This window comes from Musa acuminata, chromosome BXJ1-2 (assembly GCF_036884655.1).
Source record: "Musa acuminata AAA Group cultivar baxijiao chromosome BXJ1-2, Cavendish_Baxijiao_AAA, whole genome shotgun sequence".
Taxonomy (NCBI): Eukaryota; Viridiplantae; Streptophyta; class Magnoliopsida; order Zingiberales; family Musaceae; genus Musa; species Musa acuminata.
This window is the reverse complement of record NC_088328.1, coordinates 24173016-24195362: the sequence shown is the minus strand read 5'-3', so window position 1 is coordinate 24195362 and position 22347 is coordinate 24173016. Positions and strand designations below refer to the sequence as shown.

The window sequence follows — 22347 nt, the reverse complement described above, 5'->3', positions numbered from 1 at the left end:
GATCACAATATAATGTTAAAGGCTAAAATATTATTGACTTAACCTCCAATTGCTGCCCAGTAATTCTTTAGTTAGATAACACGATCTCCTCTTAATAAAGAAAAGTAAGTTATGACTAAGTCAATATAACCTACAAATCAAGGGATAAGTACCGAAGGAGCAACAAAGCAAGCCAAGCATATCTTGACTACCACAAACAATCCATATGCTCGACCTCTGGTTGGAAAATATTTCAAATGTGAGAAGCCTAGTCATCGTTCCAATGATTGTCATGCTCGTAAGACTAACAAACTTGTAGGTCACAAAAATGACTTTGAGAAAGGAGATGCCCGAGATAATATGATTAATGATATTAATAATATTGAAATAATAAAAGAAAAAGGAGAATATGTGGCATGTGTCATAAAATAATTATTACTCACCCTAAGGCAAGAAGATCCATCTCAGCATAAGAAAATCTTTCATTCTCAATGTAGTGTTAATAACAAAGTCTACACATTGATAATAGACAATGGAAACTATGACAACATTGTATCTAAATCATTGGTGAAACACTTACAATTGCAAACGGAAGCTTATCCAACACCATACTGTAACTAAAATCTATAGAGTTCATCTCTCTTAATTGGAAAATGCAATAAGGAAAAAGTTATATATATGGTAATTGACATGAATGCATGCCATGTGTTACTTGGAAGGTCATGACAGTATGATGTGAATGCAACTCATCTTGAAAGAAAGAATATCTATATTTTGGTAGAACGAAAAGAAAATTGTCATGCTATCAACTAACAAAAAAGGAGATGAATCCAGACTTTTAAAGTAAAGGAAAAGTCTTTTTTATCCATTTCCAACTCTAAGCAAGAATTAATTACTAGTTCTCACTGTAACAAGGCCCAACTCTCACTGTAACTAAAATCTATAGAGTTCATCTCTCTCGATTGGAAAATGCAATAAGGAGAAAGTTATATATATGGTAGTTGACATGAATGCATGTCATGTGTTACTTGGAAGGTCATGACAGTATGATATGAATGCAACTCATCTTGAAAGAAAGAATATCTATATTCTGGTAGAACGAAAAGAAAATTGTCATGCTATCAACTAACAAAAAAGGAGATGAATCTAGACTTTTAAAGTAAAGGAAAAGTCTTTTTTATCCATTTCCAACTCTAGGCAAGAATTAGTTACCGGTTCTAAAGAAACAAAAATATGCTATACTTTTATCATGAAGAAAGAAAAGTCACATGAAGCAAAGATTCTAAAAGAACTAAGATCGATATTGGAAGAATTCAAAAAGATCACCCTTGAAGAATTACCGGATGGACTTCTAATTATGACAAATATCCAATACTAGATTGATTTGACTTTAGAAGTAAGAGTAACAAATTGAGGGAGAAGGTAAAAGAGTTGATACAGTAAAGACATATTCGAGAAAATATAAGTTTTTATACAATATTGGCTTTGTTAACACGTAAGAAAGATGAAAGCTAGAGGATATGCATAGATAAGAGAGTCATCAATAAAATTATAGTTAAGTATAACTTTCCCATATCTCGAGTAGAAGATATATTGAATCAACTACAAAGCTCCAAAATATTCTCAAATATTAATCTCCATATCGAATATTATCAAATTCGCATAAAACCTAGAGATGAATAGAAGACTATATTAAAGATAAAAGAGTACTTATATAAATGATTAGTTATACCATTTGGTTTATCTAATGCACCAAATACATTCATAAAGCTTATGAATCAAATACTTAAATCATTCATTGAAAAATTTATAGTACTCTACTTTAATGACATTATAATCTACATATGGAAGAACATATGGATCATTTATGATAAGTCCTAACTATTTTGCAAGACAACAAGTTATATGTCAATTTAAAGCAATGTGATTTCCTAACAAATCGACGAATCTTCTTGGAGTTCATTGTGAGTGCTGATGGGATTCATATAAACAAAAAAAGAAATTCATGTCATTCAAGACTGGCCTATCCCGAAGACCGTCACAGAAGTGAGAGGTCTTGCTACTTTTTACAAGAGATTCATTAGAAATTTTAGTAGTATTATCGCTCTTATCACTTTGAAGAAGAGAAGTTTATGTGGACTAAGGCTACCGAGAAATTATTTGTTAAAATTAAAGAAAAATTGACTACTATTTACCAAACTTTGAAAAGCCTTTGGAAGTAGAATATGGTACAAGCAGAATTGAGTTTGGATCAGTGCTTTCACAAGAAGGAAGACCAATTGTATTTTTCAATGAGAAATTAAGTGAGCACAAAAAATGATCTACCTATGAACTAGAGATATATGTTGTGATACAAGCTTTATGAAATTGAGAATGTTACTTAATCCCCTTGAGTTTGTAATATATTTAGACCACAAAGCACTAAAGTATTTTAAGAATTAGAAGCACTTAAACAAGATTCATATAAGATGAGTTTCCTACTTAGAGTAATTTGCTTATGTAATCAAACACAAGTTTGGTACTTCCAATTGTTTTGCAGGTGCTTTGAGTCGAGGAGCAATTTACTAGTATCTCTAATGAAGTTGTAAGGTTTAAATGCTCGAAGGATTCATATACTAAAGATAAGTACTAAAAGATGTTTGAGAAAAACATTTGACAAGATAATTGGTGATTTCCATATCCGTTACTTATTCAAAGGTAATAAGTTGTGCATTCCGAGGATATCCTAACGAGAAAAAAATTATTCAAGATTTGCATGAAAGAGAACTCAACGGATATTTCAAGGGAGACAAAATAATATCAATTTCAAGGGAGACAAAATAATAGCAAGCAAGAGGTACTTTTGGCCATAATTAAAAAGAAATATTGATAATTTTATACGAAAATATCTAACTTATCAAACTATAAAAGAACAATCGTAAAACACTAGTATATATATATGTCATTATCAGTTGATTTTGGGAGGATCTATCCATGGACTTTGTATTAGGATTGTCAAGAACTCAAAGGAGAGTTGATTTTGTGTTTGTAGTTATAAACTAATTCTCCAAGATGGCTCATTTTATATCATGTTGGAAGACTTCAATTATGGTACATATTGTCAAGTTATTTTTTCAAAAAGTCATGTGCCTACATGGGATAAAAAAATTAATCACTTCTGATAGAGATTTTAAATTTCTATCCCATTTTTTGTTGATATTGTAAAAAAGATTTAACATAAGCTTGAAGTTTAGCACCCACAAATTGATGGTCAAATAAAAGTAATTAATAAAACTCTAAAAAACTTGATTCATTACATTTATAGTGACGATAATGAGATTTTACACTCGGTATAAGTTAAATTTGTCTATAATAATGCAACTCATAGCTTTATCGAAGCATATCATTCTCTCTTAGTTATAAGAAAGTGAAGAAGACGTTGAAAGCTATTAATATCAGATATAAGGAAGTAGTCGATAAGCATAAAAGAGAAGATGTTTAAGAAAGAAGATACGATTATGATATATTTGTTAAAAGAGAGATTTTTCATAAACATTTACAATAAATTAAGACTAAGAAATATAATCCCTATAAGGTCTTTAAAAAATTAATAACAATGCCTAATTGATTTACTATATGATTGGGTCTCAAAGACTCTTAGACTTATAAGTATTTTTAGAATCTATTGTATCTAGATATAGGAATAAGTTTTTAGAACGAGATTAATATGGAATAAGAAGAAGACTATCAAGTCAATTAAGTATTATAAAAATCTTCTATGATATTAGGAGTTTGATTCTTCTCTAAACTTCCTTTATAATGTTAATATGTTATACAAGCAGAAGAGCCGAAGGAGAACATACAGAATTTTGGCGACATGAACAAAGCAACGTTGAAATGAATGGAGCAGAGGTTAGAAATTACATCTAAGAAGATGAAACGTTGTAGAACATTAAACTAAAGCTTGCTGTACGTTAATAAGGATGAAATGAATGAACATAGCATAATGCATTATTATAGACACTTGACCAAATCAGTCAAGAAAACACCATAAGCAACAACCAAGAAGACGAAGATCGCTGGATGTCATCCAACCAAAAAGCACACAGTTTCTTGATGAAGGATCATCAAAAGATAGAAATATAGCAGTACCTAATAATTGGAGGATTCTTACAGCATACATCTCCAAACAAGTAATACGAACAAGAGATGGGGGATGGAAGAAAGCCGTATATGCGATAGGAGTCGAGGCAGAAGGAGGTCAGATGATGTAGTCGGACCACTCCTGGATGAAGGAAGTGTGATCCATGGATTCGCTTGGCACGTCGTCGTGCCTCGCGGGCTTGTCCTTACCTCCGACGAGCCGGGCAGGGTTCCCGACGACCGTGGTCCTCGGGGGCACGTCGATGAGGACGACGGACCCGGCACCGATCTTGGCCCCCTCCCCTATCCGGATGTTGCCGAGGATGGTAGCGCCGGCTCCGATGAGAACGCCGTCGCCGATCTTCGGGTGGCGGTCGCCGACGGCCTTGCCGGTGCCGCCGAGGGTGACGTGGTGGAGGATGGAGACGTTGTTGCCGATCACGGCGGTCTCGCCGACGACGACGCCGGTGGCGTGGTCGAGGAGGATGCCCTTGCCGATGCGGGCGGCGGGGTGGATGTCGACGGCGAAAACGTCGGCGATGCGGGACTGGAGGGCGAGGGCGAGGGGGCGGCGGTGCTGGGCCCAGAGGATGTGGGACACGCGGTGAGCCTGGACGGCGAGGAAGCCCTTGTAGTTGAGGAGGCAGTGGGAGAAGGAGACGCAGGCGGGGTCGCGGTGGCGAACAGCGAGGAGGTCGGCGACGACGGCGGAGATGAGGGAGGGCTTGGAGGAAAAGGACTGGAGGAAGAGGTCGTAGAGGAGGGTGGAGAGGAGAGTGGAGGAGCAGAGTTTGTTGGCGAGGTGGAAGGCGAGGGAGAAGGCCAGGGAGTTGTGGGAGAGCACCGTGGCGTAGAGGAAGCTCGCCAGCGCCGGCTCCGACTCCGCGTCCCGGTGGGCCTCCGCCTTGATCTGCGCCCACACCCACGACTCCTCCGACTCCGACTCCGGCGGCGGGTACGTCGGGATCGCGTGCCGCGCAGCTGCCGCCGGGGCCGAGGCGGCGAGGCCGTTCTGGTTCGTCTTCTCCGTCGGCATCTCCCACCTACTCTCTCCGTCCTTATCTCCTTCTCGGAGGGCGTCTTTTTATTGGTCTGATTTATTTGATCTTTTGGGGGGATGGAGTGGCATAGACACGGAGAGACGGAGACCGAATCCAATACGTGTATACATACATTCATATACGTATGTTGACTACAGAAACAGATACCAAATGGGTGCGACAGCGTGTCTTCGTCCGTACGAGCGTATACATGTGTAGCTGTGACCGGGACTCATATGACGGCCACCGTGACGTAAGCTGTGCAATCGAAAGTCAACGCCGGTCTGACGTGGCGTTACTGACCGCCATCCAAAGTTCATCTACATTATCTATGATGGATCTCGACGGCCACTGTGGCACTCCTTTGGGTGGGTTTCGAGACGCACGTTTCATTGAAGATTCTCGTCTGTCATGGTTATGTACAGCCAGTATCTATCTACCTTCTATCGAAGATTACACTTAAATGCTGAATCAACAAACAATTATGTTGCTCATAGAAGACGATGTTTTGTCAGCCTCGGGTCATCTAGGGGATCTAAGCCACAAGATGAGCAGTGGCTGTGCTCTTGTATTGCAGCTCGTGGATCTGCACTTCTCTGCTGATTATGGTAGCGTCTTCTGCTCTGTTCTATGTTGAGTGCGTGTGACTCCCTCTTTTTTTCTTGTCGCGTCCGTTTATTCTTATCTTTTACGAGTGCTGTTCGTCTGGTCAATTTGTCTCGGTTGAATTATATATAGAGAGATTAGGTGGGCTGCCCACTGATTTCTGTAGACAAAACAGAGGTTTTCGTACACACAGAGAGAGAGAGAGAGAGAGGGGTTCTGTTTGTGAGCTGATTCACAACTTCACGGAGAGTGGCTGATAGGGAGGACGATGGCTGGCGGACGGTGAATCACATCAAATTTACCCTCGATCTCAGCGATTGCAGCTAATGAGCAGTGGAACCGATGGAGACCAACGAAAGAACATACTGTTGAGTAGAGTAGAGTAGTACATGGGATACAAGACATCTCAAATCATGAGAAGCCTAACGAGATGGTGGTGATGGTGATGGTGGTGGTGGTGACAAACCGACACTATGGTTGCTCACTTGCCCGGGACGAAGTTGGTGGCGTAGGCCCATGCGTTGTTGTTCACGGGGTCCGCTAGGTGGTCGGCCAGGTTTTCCAAGGGACCCTTCCCGGTGACGATGGCCTGCACGAAGAAGCCGAACATGGAGAACATGGCCAGCCTCCCGTTCTTGATCTCCTTCACCTTCAGCTCCGCGAACGCCTCCGGGTCGTCGGCAAGGCCGAGCGGGTCGAAGCTGCCGCCGGGGTACAGCGGGTCCGTCACCTCTCCCAGCGGCCCGCCGGCAATGCGGTACCCCTCGACGGCGCCCATCAGTATGACCTGGCAGGCCCAGATGGCCAGAATGCTCTGGGCGTGGATCAAGCTGGGGTTGCCCAGGTAGTCCAGCCCGCCCTCGCTGAAGATTTGGGAGCCCGCCTTGAACCACACCGCCTCCCCGAACTTGACCCCGTTGCGCGCCAGCAGCTCCGGGAAGACGCAACCCAGGGCGCCCAGCATGGCCCACCTGCAGTGGATCACCTCCAGCTCCCGGTTCTTGGCGAAGGTCTCCGGGTCGGCCGACAGCCCGGCGGTGTCCCACCCGTAGTCGCCGGGGAACTCGCCGGTGAGGTAGGACGGGGGCTCGCCGGAGAAGGGGCCCAGGTACTTGACGCGGTCGGGGCCGTACCAGGGGCTGCCGGAGGCCGCCGCGGGCTTGGCCTTTGCGGTGCTCTTGCGCATGGTCACCCTGCCCTCCCCGAGGACGTCGGAGGCCGAGGGGGCGAGCTTCACCGCCTTCCCGGCGAGGGATGGGGAGGAGAGGGCCATCGTGGCAGCCATTGCTGGAGCTAGTAGGTTCTCGGGGTGGAGGATGACCGAGGTTGCTTGCCTGCTGCTGGTGTGGCAGAGTGGAGAGGAACGGCTGCACCTTATAGAGCAGTGTCATGCTCCTTATCTCACCGTGAATCGTTGTAAGCTGTTCCTATTGGTTGATGGTTTGCATTCGCTCGAGTTGGATGCTGAGTTGTCAGTCTCAGAACCTTTAGATATCTGCTTCCTGGATTTTATTTGCCACTTCATCAAAAATCTAAAGTAGGATGCCAGTTAATTTGGCTCCACCAATGTCAACATGCCACGTTTTCCTCTCCTGATCGATGAGATAGGGCTACCCACCCATGAAATCTATCGATACAGTACCCTTACTTGCACAGAGAGATCGCATATGTATGACACACGTCAAAAAATGGAAACATGACTGCTGATGATTCCCATTCAAGTCTTTTCGAAAGTGAGATGAGAAATCATCCGAAACATAAGCCATATACAAAACAGGCTGCATTGTCTCCTACGAGCTCAGCTTGCTCTCAATAACTATGAAAAGTATCGCCTTAAAGAAGGCTGTGCCCCTACTCAACAAGTGCACTAAGCATAAGGCTATAAGCAATGCTCTCAGCCCTCTTTACATGTTTCAGCGAAATGACACATCTAACAAAAGGATGGAACCAACGCTGCTGCTCAAATCTCACCTCTTTCCATCTCATTCTTCCATCTCATCTGGAGAAGGTGGATTCTCCGTCTCACTATCACTGCTCATACGATCTCCTGCCTGAGTGCTCAAATGCTCTTTGACTGAGTTGTCATGGATCTTATATTTGACAAACTTCACTTGTGATTCATCTCCTTCATAAACCCATTCTTTCCTTTTCCTCCTCCCTTTGCTTGCCTCAGATTTCATAGACCGAGCAGCAGAGAGAAATGCAGAATCTGTTATTTCCATGTCTTGATCATCATCTGCAGCATTCTCATCAACGTTCCCCGTGTTATCAAAAAAGAAAATATCTCCATCTGTGCTGTTGCTGCGTGAATCAAACTTTGCAGTTTCAGGCATGCCATCATATTCCTTGATAGTCAACTTGCTATGAAGTTCTGAAATGTTATCATCAAAAAGTTTCAATCCCTGTTCTTCAAGAACCACAAGCCACTCTGCAAGTAAGAGATAGCTGCATGATGAACAAATGATTTCATAAGGAATAAAAGACCATTCATTACTGTCAGTCTCAAGTAAGAATATGCATATTCTAGGTACGTACTTAGAAGAGCTTGAGGTGTAGTAGCATTTGGTCTATTAAGTTTCCCCAAGCCAACCTGGTAAGTAGCCCACTTAATTAAGCTACTGGGAACACACGATGTTGAAAATGCATTTGTATAGGCTATGGCTTGGCGGTTATCTCCTTTATCCCTGTTATCATAATGAATTTTAGCACTGTGCTACTCTCATATCCTTCCATCTCATTAAAGTAATGCCCTCACCTGACAATTCGGATGGCTTCATGAGTAACAATCAATCTTCTCACAACAAGATTCATCATAGAATCACTAAAATGTTCTACTTCAACTCCCGGATTTAAGAAAGAATAATCCGCTAAAATAACAGCATCGTAAAGGATATTTCTTAGCCAGCTTTCCTCAGTAGAGCTCTGAGCCAAAAAACACTAATATCAGGATATTGTCTACATTTAGAAATAAGAATATGAAAAGAAAATTTGACCCTACTAAAGAAAAAAATACAAATCAGAACCCATGCATGATAAAGAATATGTACTTCTACTATATTCAAGAAAAAAAAAATGTACAAGCAAGGGAAAATTCTCCTGCTCACATCATGATATAGGAGCTGCAGCAGCTTCAAAAGTAGATATAGAACATGTTTCTAGAATTTTTACGTAACAAAGAGTGTGACCGAGGACCCAGCCCTCTTAATTATTTCTAAAGCACATCCATAGAATTCTACAATCAGATACTTTTGCACCACTAACATAATTATTTATAACCAGCTCACCAATTATCTAACAGAATCCAGAAGGTGAGCATTGGCTTCACGGTGAGGTTAGGAGAAAAGTTAGTGACTTTACAAAACAGGTTCACTTGATCAATCTGTCTCATGTGGCTGATCTATATGCACATGAATCAATCACTAATGATTCTTTCAAATAATACCTGAAGTTGTCCACAATCCTTAGCACATTCATGAAGCAGAATAGAACTATCAGATGCATTTATGTTGGTAAGCAGCTGCTTGAGTGAATGAACTAATGCTGATTATATCATTGCAACTCAATGTACAAGTCTCTGATTAATATACTCACCAAAATGGTCATAACTGGCATTGGTAGGTTCAACAGCAGCCTCAGTAATAAGTCTGTTTATCAACACTCAGATGTCAGAACCAAATTGCACAATAAAGATAGGCAATCTCTATAGAGCTAGCTGATATAGCAAAAAATTGGCAAAGCTACTCATTAGAGAAAAGTCACAAGTTCTCTATATAATGGCCAAGAGAATGTACAGCTGTTTATACACACACATGCATATGCAAATATTAGCCAAGGACCATGTGCCAAACACCTACATCTTATAGCAATTTACTTGTACCATCAACAGAAGCAGAAAAATCCAATCAGTGATAAATAAGAACTGCATTATCAAATAATTCGAAATTAAAATGCACAGTTAGCATATCTTGATAGAATATGCAACTATCCAAATTGCTAATGGCATTGATAATTCTGCTAAAAAATCTAAGGGAATACAATTTGTACAGGTCTGTGAATTCAGTCATAGGTAAGAAAGACCTACCAAATGAAACACGATTCTGAAACACAGATATCGAACTGATGGCCCAGAGTCTAAGCTCCTTCTGTAAGTCCAACCTTGGTGACCCATCCACTTGAACCTTCAAGCTCAAACTAAGCAATAAAGCCTCCACAACCACAACACCAGCCAAATAATCAATCCCACACCTTTCTTGCTCGAAGCAGACACGAATTTCATCAGTAACCAAAGGAAACAGAACACACAAACCATCTCCTCTCCCAAAATGCTGCACCGTCCACACTCGTATAACATCAACAAAACAAGGCTGCAAGTAGCCATAAGAAAGCTCTTTCCCGTCAGAACTCTGTCCGCTACAAATGCTAATATAGCTGACAAGAGCCTCCACCAAACCCCCTATCTCCTTCCTCAACTTCTTCGCCACCTTTCCGGACATCTTCTTTTCCTCTTTTACACAATGATACAGCTCTGAAACAACGGGAGCGAGCAAAGCCACGGACTTTGGGCCATCACACGAAGCAGAGCAAGCCGAGAGCAGCTGGAGAAGGTCTCTCACAGCGGATACTCGATCGAGGGCGTCTTTTTTTAGCCTGATCGCTTCGTGGTAGCCAAGGGCGGAGTAGAACCAGATGACCTCCAGAGGGGGATCGACGCTGGACTGAAGCAGACGGAAGAAGATCGAACGGAAGGCAGCGAAGTCGCAGGTCTCCCTCTGGACTTCAACCAGGAACCTGTCGACGGATTCTTTAAGCATGGAGTAGAAGCCGGAGCCGGCGAGAGGACCGAAGTGGAGAGACGACTCAGCTGCTGTTCGCGATTCAACGATGATCGAATCCATAGGGCACACAGATTTCAGGAATTAAGGATGATGCAAACCCTAGCCCTAATTTTGTCGATCCTTTTGGGGGGGGATTTTTGGAGTTCGGATTAGGGTTTTTGTCACGGCTCCGAAAGGTTTTTAGAAACCGCCCGCGCTAGCTTCTAACGTGCGCCGTTGGGTTGCCAGAAACATGTACAGGTTGCTAACGTGCGCTCGGGCGGTGCCCATACCAACACTCGAGGCTGCGAAATGAAGGTTTCTTTTTCCCACTCGCGCGTTTTACTCGCCGAGCTTACACCAAACAAGCTTGCGGGTCCCGCAGGGGAGGAAGTTCCGTTTGAATTAGCTCACGGGCGGAGAAGAACATAGGGAAAGGCCTTTGGCGATTCGTACAGAAGGATACAAATGTGTCACAGAAAGCCCTAATATGTGCATTAATTTACGAAATTACTTACATCGGAGCCAATATTAATAGCGGACGCCCATTCCATGCTTCCACCCTAGTCCTCGTACTTTGTCGCCACTCCAGTGTCTGATCTCTTCGCCGGTCGATCGAGAGGTGAGTCCCATCTTTGTGCTTCATTTGTTGATGGAAAAGCTTTCGATCTCTAACTGGGACTGTTTTCCTGATATCTTTGTACCTGATTGTGTAGTCGGACCCAGGGATTCTTCTTCCCTGATATGTTTCTCAATTGTCCTTCCAATTTTCATTCTAATTGTAGGGGTCTCGATCGATTCCATTGGATTTTACTCTTGTTTTCTTTCTTTTTTTCTGGATTCTTTCGGTATCGATCTGAAAATGTATATTTGAGCTGACACGTTAATGTGCCTCTGGGTCTTTAGATCTTTATGACATGCCATGACTAATTTTACCATGATTAATTTACGTCATTCGTATCGTTCTTGAAATGACTGGCTGAAGAAAACAGATTTTTATTTTGTGGCGTGGACTTGTTTTGGTGGATGGCATCGAAACTGCATCAGCTTCGATCTAAGGCTGTCCAAGCCTCGGAGTTTGTGGCTAAGCACGGATGCGCATACTATAAGGAGCTTTTGGAGAAGAACAAGCAGCATATTGTTCAACCACCAACCGTCGAGAAGTGCCAAGAGCTCTCAAAACAGCTCTTTTACACACGGCTTGCAAGGTTTGGCTTAACATCCACGCTATGTTGTTTTTGCTGCGTTTTTAAGTCATCCTAAACAAAATGACAAGTTTGGGGATAATTTCTATCTTATTTTCGGATAAATGTACTGTAAGGTTGGTGTTGGCCGTAACTATTCTTAAACAAGATGGATGTAGGTTATTCCAGGAGCTGAAGTGTAAGAATGTACGATAGTTATGTATAGTTTAAATCTATTTCAAGCATAAAAACACTGAATACCCAAAGACTAACAGCGTTGGCTTGGTTTTTCTGCCGTAGTCACTTGCCTTGTCAACAGTAAGTTTCTGTATCTCTGAACATAGCATGTGGTACGATCTTTCTCTGAATTTAGTGGTGGAATTCATAATTCAGGTCGGTGACTTATTTCCTTGATGAGATATCCAAGGAGTTTCCTTGTTCCCCTGATGCAGCTTGTTGTGCCTGATGTTTGTTAAGAATCTTGCTTACCTTGTATAATCTGTATATTACTCTACTAATTTTAGGTACTATAAAACTAGTAAGCTAAATGTATTATCCTTGCTTAGGTTTATGTTGTGGGTTATGAACATTATCCTAAGTGACATCTTTTGTGAGGAAATTGCTTGCTTGTGGTTTAGAGTTAAAAGGGTTAACTGGTGATTAGTGGTTTAACCTGCCACAACAATAGGGTTAAGGAAGGCCAAATTTAATCCTGTCAGCCCAGATAACTTGGGATGAATTAAGTCTTTTAAGTTGTGGTTATTGGTTTAACCTGCCAAACACACTTTTTGCTGACCCAGATAGTTTTCGTTTAGCAACCAGGCAAAAAATAGGGTTAAAGTTAGATAGCAGGGTTTGGATGATTTAACCTGTAAGTTTTAGCCACTAATGAAATGTAGTCTAAAGAGTTGGGGAGGGTCAAAATAATCTGGTCAAAATGACTTTTATTCAACCAACCACGTTTAAGAAAGCCCATTTTATAGGGTTATTTAGAATTAATCCTTACTCCAGGTAACTTTGTTTGATTAGTAAGCAGTCGAAGAAAAATGAAAAGTTAAAATAAGCTAGCCGCTATAGAATAACTACACCCGGTTACTGTAACCATGAACCAAACACAATTTTTTAATTGACTTCAGATTCTGGCAAATTCATATTCAAGAACAACAAGAAGCCTGCCACTAATAAGCACTATGTGTATACTGTTACCTTCCAGTTAGGCTGCCTTCTCCAAAGTCCAAATTAGCATGCCCAAAGACAAGTGCTTCCCCCGTAATTCATGGGATGGTGTGTTCCACGGGAGAGGTTGCGATCCTGGTCGATTGCTCTGCTGTCATTCAAAGCTATAGAGTCAAAGTTGATTATGCTTGTTTTGTTTGAGACAGTCCTTTTTCAACAATGCATGTCATGTAAACCATCTTTTTAGATGTTATCCTACGAGATGGACAAAGTGTCAAATATGTGCCAGTACTGACATCTTTCAATTACAGCATCCCTGGTCGTTATGAATCATTTTGGAAGGAGCTTGATGGTGTGAAGCACATATGGAGAAACAGAGAGGATCTCAAAATTGAGGATGCTGGCATTGCAGCATTATTTGGGCTCGAGTTGTATGCATGGTTCTGTGTTGGTGAGATAGTTGGAAGAGGATTCACTTTCACTGGCTACTATGTCTGAGACCCCTGTTGGCTGTTGGATAATGAGTTCTTCAATGTCAGTTTTGATTTTTGCCCATGGATTCCTTAAGCTAGTAGTCGGTGACACAAATGTTAGTCCCTGAATAGCTTGCTGTTTTGTTTTCCTTCTGAGTTCTCGAGTACTCTTGCACTTCTTTATCCCTGTGCGAGATGATCAGTTTGTATAAACTAGATGGCAAACCGTATCTCCAAGCTGTTTCAGTGAATCAAGTTCATGTTTGTCATTCAAGACATGGGGTTTCTACTAATTGAATCATACAGTGCTATATACTTGGTTATTTTGGATTCTTGTGTCAGGGCATTCAATATTTAGCGTGGTTTTCATTAAGAGGTACTTTGTAAACCGACCGTCCTTTCTATAGTTGACTTGACTGTCATTTCTATAATTGAAAACGGATATATATTTTTGTCTTATGTCATTTTTGTTGACGTTTAAAGTTGACTTGACTGTCAATTCTATTATTGGAAACGTCTATATATTTTTATCTTCTTATGTCATTGTTGTTGAGGTTTACTTTCGTGTTTGCAACGACAAAATATGGGTCAAAGTCTATCATATAATGTATCCTCTAATTATATACTCATTCGTATACATGCCCAAAACACGAGAGAAAGGAAAAGGTTTCGCTGTCTCTCCCACCTTATCCAATTATCTGTTATTCTTTAACGAGAATAATTCATGGCGTGGATGGGAACTGCGTGGGTCCCTATGGATATTTCCAATTACAAGGGAGGTAGTTGGCTACCGTGACGCACAAATGGGTTGTTAAGGTTGTTTTCTAGTTAAACCGGTGATCCCGTCACCGGAGGTATCCGGACCAAGGATAACTGGCGGGACAGTGTTCGTAATTTCTACCGGCTTCTTCGAGTGATTGTGACGGGTCATGCGGGTCCCATGAGGTTTGTGCAGTCACAAGGCAGGTAAGTGATCGGGCGGTTCGCAGAAGGTTCCGAAAGGTATTGATTGCTCTAGCGAACGACGGTGATCTCGTCACGCCTGGTAATCCGGACCAAAGACCAAGAAAGGCACCTCGTCCACCTTCTCTCTCTCTCTCTCTCTCTTCCCCTCTCGCTCCGGTTGCTCTCTGTCTCGTTCTCCGTCGCCCCTTTATTCCTTGCACGCCGCTCCTTTTCTTTTGGTTTTCCCCCTTTCCAGCTCGAGAACGAAGAGCGGACTGGTGAGGTGCGAGGACCGGAATACCTCGCCGCCGGATGCATGGAGTCGGATAGCATCGAATGCGTGTCGTCGATCGACGGGATAGATGAGGAGGCGACCTCCCTTAACCACCACTCCTCGAAGTCCCACGGAGGCGCTGCGCCTCCCGCCGGGATCGTCCCCTCCACCAGCGTCCATGAGCTGCTCGAGTGCCCCGTCTGCACCAACTCTATGTACCCCCCAATTCATCAGGTTGATCACTTTTCCTTATTATCACTTAATTTGTGGCGATTTTCGATTTGCTTAGCTTATTGTGGCATTTAATATCTGGATTTTGGTTAGAGCAGCAATCTTGTTGGCTATTGTATTTTGGGCGAAGAAATTGGGGCAAATCTGTCGTTTTTATGGGCTTTTCATTTGTAGTTTCTCATCTCTTTCGTCATTCCGGTGACACAACATGCGATTCTACAGTAAAAATTCATAATTTGACTCCTCGTGCTTATACGGATGATTTGTTCTTTTTAGACAGTGGATAATCGCTGATATGTATTTGTCGAAAGATTTCGATGATCCGAGTCTTGGTTCTCTTTGATGCCGTGGAATTGTGATTTGGAATTTCTATTACTTTGAGGTCTATAAAAGAAATTGTTGTTCATATCCTGCAATTTAGTTGTCGTCTTGAAACTAATATATAATCCATCATCATTGGTTGAATTGGCTCATCTTATGCACGAGTCTTTGTTGAAGTTTGAGGCCGTGGAATTCTAATTCCGATTGGCTGATTAGTTGATTTGTTATTGTCACTTTGGCATAGCCCCTGAAGAAGTTCAGAAAAGAATGTGACGAGTCTCCATCTGAATAAAGTTGATCTGACATTATTGTTTCTTTGTCCCTTTTGTTCTGGCCTTTGCCTCTTGTCATTATGAGGCCTTTATAATTATCGTTTGATGGCAAAGCTGACAGGATGCTCTAAAGAACTTTCCGATTCTTGTAACTAATACATTGTCGCATGTTCCGGGAATAGTTAGCTGCATATTTACTTTGACATTTGTCAGTTAAATGTCACATTCCTCTAGCTAAATATGTGGCTTGGTAGGGGTTCTTCTTTTATTAACTTTATTGATTATTTTTCTTTTTAATAGACAGTTGTATAACTTTCTTGTCTCAACTCTGCAGCTAAATGCTGTCTTGAATGTGGCTCTTATTTTCCTAATACTTGGAATGTAACCTTTTGGGCAAGTTTTTTTTGTAATTATGATATTTGCTTTATAGAATTTTTTAGATTCATTCCCTGTAGTTATCCAACTCGGTATACATTGCAGTTGCATGAAAAGTTATGAAGCTTTTGAATCTAGTATGTGCATATTGAAACATGTATTTGTTGACTGAACATCTCGTTTATGAAGATGGGAAAATTGGCATCTTCATGGCAATTCAAATGTCCAATAACATTCTGTCTCATTGTTGGTCTTCAAAGCCATTCATTTTCCAAATTTTATGAGTAAGCATTGTTCTTTCTGCTGAGCTTCAATTTGTACTTATGATTATGGCAAGGATCTCTCTTATCTATTGATCAAATGTGATTGTCAATGCCCCTTAAGGTTAGAGATTTAGAGCGACTTTGGCACTTAGAAGGCTTTGACTCCCCTACTCATCAACCGATGTGGGACTAAACACGCTTATCATCTAATAAACAGACAGTCCATCTTATCAAATAGGATGCCCATCAACATCTAGTCATTATTCTAATTAGGTACTAGCAATGTGGCATGTGCAATGGAGGTTCAATATTCAACTATTTTTGAAAATTTGTTGACTATGAATTAGTGATGTATCAAATTATTTTTTATAGGAAAAGAAACATAATGTCATTTGAGAAGAGATAATGAATTTGTCACACATACCCAAAGAGTGGTTTGTGGTCAAAAGGAATTATGATTAAGCTAGAGTGACTGGCATGGTGGTCAAAATTGGTGCCTTGAAAATTCAACAAGATGCATAGGATTGGCTGACGTAGATAATCATCATGAATGGCTATTTATACTGATTTAGGCAGTTATTTTTCCATAAGAGCACAATTAGTTGACAGAACTTATTGAATTGCTGATAAAAATATTATTGCATAAAGAGGATAAAGTAGCTATGATTCAGTTTTGAAACTCTAGTATTGCACATGCTAGACACTTGCTTTTTGAAATAAGTTTCAAAGATATATGTCTTTTATTATTTTTCCAATTTACTCTCTCTCTCTCTCTCTCTCTCTCTCTCTCTCTATATATATATATATATATATATATATCCTCCTAATGATCAGACAAAGCAAACCAATATTGACTTTATGGGCATTGGCAGAATAAGTTGACGAATGTGAAATCCATTATATGGCACTGAGCATCCCATGGGATAAATTTATCTGTACTAGGAATATTCCTTGTACTACAATTCTTTTTGACATTCCTGTTTCACAATCTTATGGCACTTCCATGTTAATGTTTTGGCTACAGTTAATTCTGGATTTCTCATTACTGATCCAGAAGAAGAACATGATTTTAGATTGTCAGGGTAGCATCATCATGATTTTAGCAATTTTTTTTGTAACGTTTTTGCTGGTTATTCAATGATTCCACGATTCCAGTAAGCATAGCATCATCACCTACAAAAAAAAAACCATGTCCTTTGCATCTACAACAAGATTGTGTCTCAAAAGTAGCTTATTTTTGCAGTGCCAAAATGGGCATACACTCTGTTCAACATGCAAAACAAGGGTGCACAACCGATGCCCTACATGTCGACAAGAGCTTGGAGATATCAGGTGTCTAGCACTGGAAAAGGTGGCCGAATCGCTTGAGCTTCCCTGCAAATATTACTCACTTGGATGCCCTGAAATCTTTCCATACTACAGCAAATTGAAGCATGAATCTCAGTGCAACTATAGACCATATAGTTGCCCATATGCTGGATCTGAATGCTCGGTCGTGGGTGATATTCCTTCCCTGGTTACACATTTAAGAGATGACCACAAAGTTGACATGCACACTGGCTGCACGTTCAATCATCGATATGTTAAATCCAATCCACGAGAAGTTGAAAACGCCACATGGATGCTCACTGTAAGCACATATACTTGCCTTACTGCTCAAACTGCACATTTTCATAGAAATATTCTGCAGTTCTTTGATCTTTCTCCACATTTCATTTCCATTATCTAATGTCAAATTCGGCATTCATCAACTAGGAAATGGATTCAGTAAGTCGTACTCCTTCCTGAGAATAGTGAAAAAGATTCATGGCTGTCAAAACAACCGCATTGATGGATATGACCTCTACTTAAATTTTACCTGAGATCTCATTCCATAATTAGTGATGTGCATCATGTGTTTGTGGGAATATGTCCTCCCTTGTATACATAAATATATTCATTCATTTGCATACCTTTGGCTGTTCAGGTCTTTAACTGCTTTGGGCAGTACTTCTGCTTGCACTTTGAGGCCTTCCAGCTAGGGATGGCTCCTGTGTACATGGCATTTCTGCGCTTCATGGGTGATGAGAATGAAGCCAGAAATTTCAGCTACAGTCTTGAAGTTGGGGTCAATGGAAGGAAGCTAATATGGGAAGGTACACCTCGGAGCATCCGTGACAGTCATCGCAAAGTCCGTGACAGTCATGATGGGCTCATCATACAGAGAAACATGGCACTCTTCTTCTCTGGTGGAGAGAGGAAAGAGCTGAAGCTGAGGGTCACTGGTCGGATATGGAAGGAGCAGCAGAACAATGATGCTGGAGTTTGCATGCCCAATCTCTGTAGCTGAAAGCCGTGACCATAATGTGCAACTTGTTCCCATGAAACTGTTTATGATGTCTTGCCCATCTGATACTTTGATGCTCTTCTGTAATTGTATGTTCTAATTACGAACTGCAGAGGGAATGTTGTTCAAGGTGTGAGATACATTCGTAATGATACTCGAGCTGCCATGAATTGAGCAAATAAGAAGCTTCCATCTTTTCTGGGGTTAATGCTTGCTTTCCTGATTAAATATATAATTTTCACTCTATTTTCTGACATGCATCTATTGCCAACACTACAAGTATGAAAGCTAACACATTGTAAATTGGGAAGTTAAGGATTACCATGAGCCCTGCTTTCCTATTTTACTATTAGCTTGCAATGTTCCATCCTATATCAATCAAGCAGATGCTGGCTTTGTTGGAAGTCAGCTGTACTTATTAGCTGCATGCTCAAGCTCTAAGCTTTCTGCTCCTTTACCTTTTCCTGGCTGTGAGAAATCCACAAACATGTATACAACAGGAACATGGAGGATGACTTGAGTGACCTCAGGCATTGGAATACAACACAATCTCTACAATCAAGGCAGAGATTAAACACATTCCAGTAGATATTAGACCATTATCATTATTCCATGGCCAGACCCCTATTTTGCATATTTTATCTAGTGCCAGCAGCTCAACACAGCGTGTTATAATTAAGCATCAAACTAGACCATGGAGCAAGGCCACAAATCCAGACTGGATAACATTGAAAAGAAAGAAGAGTCTGTTTCTGCAGTCACTTATTGTGATCGCAATGAAAATGATTGTACAAGGTTCAACGACATCACGATGCCGTCTTCTAATACTGATGTCTAAATTCACACGACATGAAGTAAAACAGCTGTATCAGAGCTTTGATTTTATTTCACTCTCGATTGGTTGGTCATGGAAATCAGACCTTCTTGAGCAAGGCTTTTAAATGTGGCTGAAGACTAGTGATCACTGTGGCCATCTGAACAACATATGAAAGCTCACCATTAACCACCTTGAAAACCCTTGTTATCTCCTTCACCTGCATGGCAAAGGTTTTTTTACCATGATCGCATCGAGAATAGAAGTCAAAGGACCAAACTAACATACTTAAGACCCCAGTATTCTCCCATCAAGTGGATCATAGCTGCTACTACGGAGAATCTCAGAGCAGGTTTATAAAGAAAAGAAAATATGGAATGGAATTCACAATTTGGAGGAGATCTATACTCTCATCAAGAAATTGTAATTGACTGAAGGAGTGTCCCAAAAGGAACTTCATGAATGCTTCTAGATTTTTGTCTCATCTGGTTTTCTACTGTAAATTTATCAGATACTGTTTGCAGCTAACTTTTCCCTTTGTAACCTATGGTAGCATTTCAACACAGAATAGAATGAAAACATTTGCTGCACATAGAATTATGTATACCTACTTAAGACAACTACTTCCAGTAGAGCATAGTTCAAGGAGAATGCAAATGGACAAAAATAGATTGTAATAGTTATTTGCTGACCAATAAATGATTATGTAATTGACTGTTGCAGAATACCTTTGATGCATTCCCGACAAGTTCACTTTGAAGTGTCACAATCCTATTTTCGGCATCATAAGTACCCTTCTGCAAAATCACAACACACACACGAGATGCCAATAAGAAAACTGACATTGTCATATATTGTTAACAAAAGAACAATCATCAACATACAAATCATTAATGCAATATGATTGCTAGAAAAAAGATTAACAACAAACGGGGTCTGATAAATGGATCTTTTGTCAGCATTGAGATCTCATGAGATGCATGCACACACATAAGAAAAGAACTCCCAGATTTTTCCCTGTCAATGAAGCTTCTCGAGTAGGCCAAAGATTTGAATCAAGATATGCCAAGCTCCACCAGCAACAAGAGCTAGCCATGAGAGAACTATTAGTAAGTAGATTTCATCAGGCAATGGTCAGATCTTAACATTTGCCTGCAATGTCACACTAGCCTCACAAATTAAATCTAGCAGCAATGGAGCATACCCTATATGAAGTCTTCCAACTTTGCCAACGTCCCTTCGAGCCTCAATACTAACTTCCTTTTTCCTTCTCTTAATTTATACTCGAAATTCCTCATTTTCCACATAGTATTCATCAGTTGCTAAACATGCACTTTATCAGCTCCTTTTTTATTCACTTTCATCACAACAAATTGTGGAGATTATCATCCTCCAGCTTTGCAGATCTGATTTGACACACTCGATTGGGAGACTTCGTAGATGCTAACAAATCGTTTGGTAACCTTTACATCTAAGATCAACAGTACCGTAAGCAACCAGAGAGTCTATGTTCCTCCTCGATCTCTTGAACTCGACGGAAGCAGGGAACATAAGAGACCAAATTGAGTACCTGAACTTCGGCAAGGCCGGTGCTTTGAGCGATGACGACTTCGATGGAGCCGTCGGGCTTGGGGCGCCAGTAGCCGCTCTCCGCGTGCATGGGCTCGCCCGACGCCAGCTTCCATGTCTTCTGGCTATACGCTATCACAGGCTGTTCGACAGAGATCATGTTAAGAACGAGCAACACACAGAGAGAAAGGAGAGAAGTTACCTTTCCGGAATGGGAGAAGATGAGTTCCTCGCCGTAGGCGAAGGAATTGATGGTGGGAAATCCGCCCTCGCCTTGCCCTCTCCACCTGCCCAGAAGATACGAAAGAGGGGCTATCGCAGGGTGCAGCGGCGGCGGCGCAGGAGCGGACCCAACGCTTCCCCCTTCCATTTTCTCTCACTCTCGCCTCTCCCAGTCTGCGAATCTTATCAGCTCTCCCCTTCCCCGTGCGTCCGTTTCCTTCTCAGGTGAAGACGCGACAAGTCAAGTCGACCAGCACGATGGTGGCATCGAGGCGGCCGCTTGGGGTTGAACACACCGACTCGGGAGAAAATTGTAAATATCACTCTACATCCAATGCTGAATTTAACACACATTTTATATATATATATATATATACACCCTAAAAATCTGTATAAATAATTCAACTAATTAACATATTTTTTAAAAAATATTTTTAATTAAAAATATTAAACATATAAAAAGTATCAAAGTTAGTTTTTTTTTTATTTTTTTAAATTATTTTAAAATATTAATTATAAGACGTTGACAATCGAGAATTTTATGCATTCTCACATTTCCTTAAAATTTCTCATGTGACCATCTCATCGTAATCTAATCAAGCTATTCGATGGACGATCTAGATTAGTATATCTAAATATTAGAATCTCGAGGGTTTATTATAAATTGCATACATCTCATAGTTAGTTCTTTAGTATCTTGATCCTTACACTTCGAAAGTAAAATATCTAGATTTATTTATCCTATTAATTTAATTTTATAAAAAAATATATATATATATAAATAATAATAAATAAATAAATAATTTTAATGTTCTAGTAGATGATTGCAAATAATAACATTATTAGGGATCACGAGTAGTTATTATGGATAATGAGAGTAATGGTAAAAACTGAGAATCACTCAGTAACTGCATCGATGCAAATATAAATGCAGAGCAACGAAAGAGTTACTCGGTAATTATGTCAGTATTAACGTAAATGCAGAACAAGCCTCGTCTCTCATTATTGTTCTTCTCATCCACAACAACCACCTATGACCCCTAACGACGACGCCATCTGCTACCACCGATATCATCCATCACCACCAATTAAAACGTTAAAATTATTATTTTACTATTTATTTTTTATATTTTATTTATTAAAACTAATAGGTAAATAGACTTAGATATTTTATTTTTATAATTATAGATATGTTAATATAATTTTTTAAAACATAAGAAGGATGTTAAAGTTAACTAATTACATAAAATAATCTCAGTATCTAATTGTTTTCCCTTCCACCGTGAATCCTATAAAGCTATTTGATGAACAGTTCTGACTCGTTCGACTATATATTAGAAT

At 40.5% G+C, this 22347-nt stretch overlaps 6 protein-coding genes across 7 annotated transcripts; 2 read left to right on the top strand and 4 right to left on the bottom strand.

Annotated features, from left to right (window-relative positions):
• Nucleotides 1–3947: 3947 nt before the first annotated feature.
• On the bottom strand, nucleotides 3948–5211 carry LOC135601772 (probable serine acetyltransferase 1). Its single transcript, XM_065094213.1, has one exon. The coding sequence runs from the start codon at nucleotides 5135–5137 to the stop codon at nucleotides 4220–4222; it is 918 nt and encodes a 305-aa protein (XP_064950285.1). The 5' UTR covers nucleotides 5138–5211; the 3' UTR covers nucleotides 3948–4219.
• Nucleotides 5212–6092: 881 nt separating this feature from the next.
• On the bottom strand, nucleotides 6093–7108 carry LOC135601788 (chlorophyll a-b binding protein of LHCII type 1-like). Its single transcript, XM_065094214.1, has one exon. The coding sequence runs from the start codon at nucleotides 7030–7032 to the stop codon at nucleotides 6229–6231; it is 804 nt and encodes a 267-aa protein (XP_064950286.1). The 5' UTR covers nucleotides 7033–7108; the 3' UTR covers nucleotides 6093–6228.
• Nucleotides 7109–7433: 325 nt separating this feature from the next.
• Nucleotides 7434–10803, bottom strand: LOC135601715 (uncharacterized). The gene is made up of 5 exons (XM_065094210.1): nucleotides 9829–10803; nucleotides 9339–9391; nucleotides 8503–8669; nucleotides 8283–8431; nucleotides 7434–8175 (listed from the first exon to the last, which is right to left on the bottom strand). Exons 1-5 carry the CDS (start codon nucleotides 10640–10642, stop codon nucleotides 7730–7732), a joined length of 1629 nt encoding a protein of 542 aa, XP_064950282.1. The 5' UTR covers nucleotides 10643–10803; the 3' UTR covers nucleotides 7434–7729.
• A 259-nt stretch (nucleotides 10804–11062) lies between these two features.
• On the top strand, nucleotides 11063–13717 carry LOC135601819 (uncharacterized). Of its 2 annotated transcripts, none has more exons than XM_065094216.1 (3): nucleotides 11063–11183; nucleotides 11554–11769; nucleotides 13233–13717. In XM_065094216.1, the coding sequence occupies exons 2-3, from the start codon at nucleotides 11588–11590 to the stop codon at nucleotides 13417–13419; spliced, it is 369 nt and encodes a 122-aa protein (XP_064950288.1). In that variant the 5' UTR covers nucleotides 11063–11183; nucleotides 11554–11587; the 3' UTR covers nucleotides 13420–13717. The 2 variants fall into 2 exon arrangements, with proteins under 2 accessions (XP_064950288.1, XP_064950289.1); XM_065094217.1 differs by having other exon boundaries at nucleotides 11085–11183; nucleotides 11547–11769.
• A 723-nt stretch (nucleotides 13718–14440) lies between these two features.
• Nucleotides 14441–18609, top strand: LOC103975958 (E3 ubiquitin-protein ligase SINAT5). The gene is made up of 3 exons (XM_009391109.3): nucleotides 14441–14847; nucleotides 17319–17705; nucleotides 18042–18609. The coding sequence occupies exons 1-3, from the start codon at nucleotides 14656–14658 to the stop codon at nucleotides 18402–18404; spliced, it is 942 nt and encodes a 313-aa protein (XP_009389384.2). The 5' UTR covers nucleotides 14441–14655; the 3' UTR covers nucleotides 18405–18609.
• A 487-nt stretch (nucleotides 18610–19096) lies between these two features.
• Nucleotides 19097–21283, bottom strand: LOC103975959 (peroxynitrite isomerase Rv2717c). The gene is made up of 4 exons (XM_009391110.3): nucleotides 20987–21283; nucleotides 20786–20926; nucleotides 19944–20012; nucleotides 19097–19435 (listed from the first exon to the last, which is right to left on the bottom strand). Exons 1-4 carry the CDS (start codon nucleotides 21152–21154, stop codon nucleotides 19316–19318), a joined length of 498 nt encoding a protein of 165 aa, XP_009389385.1. The 5' UTR covers nucleotides 21155–21283; the 3' UTR covers nucleotides 19097–19315.
• Between the last annotated feature and the right edge of the window lie 1064 nt (nucleotides 21284–22347).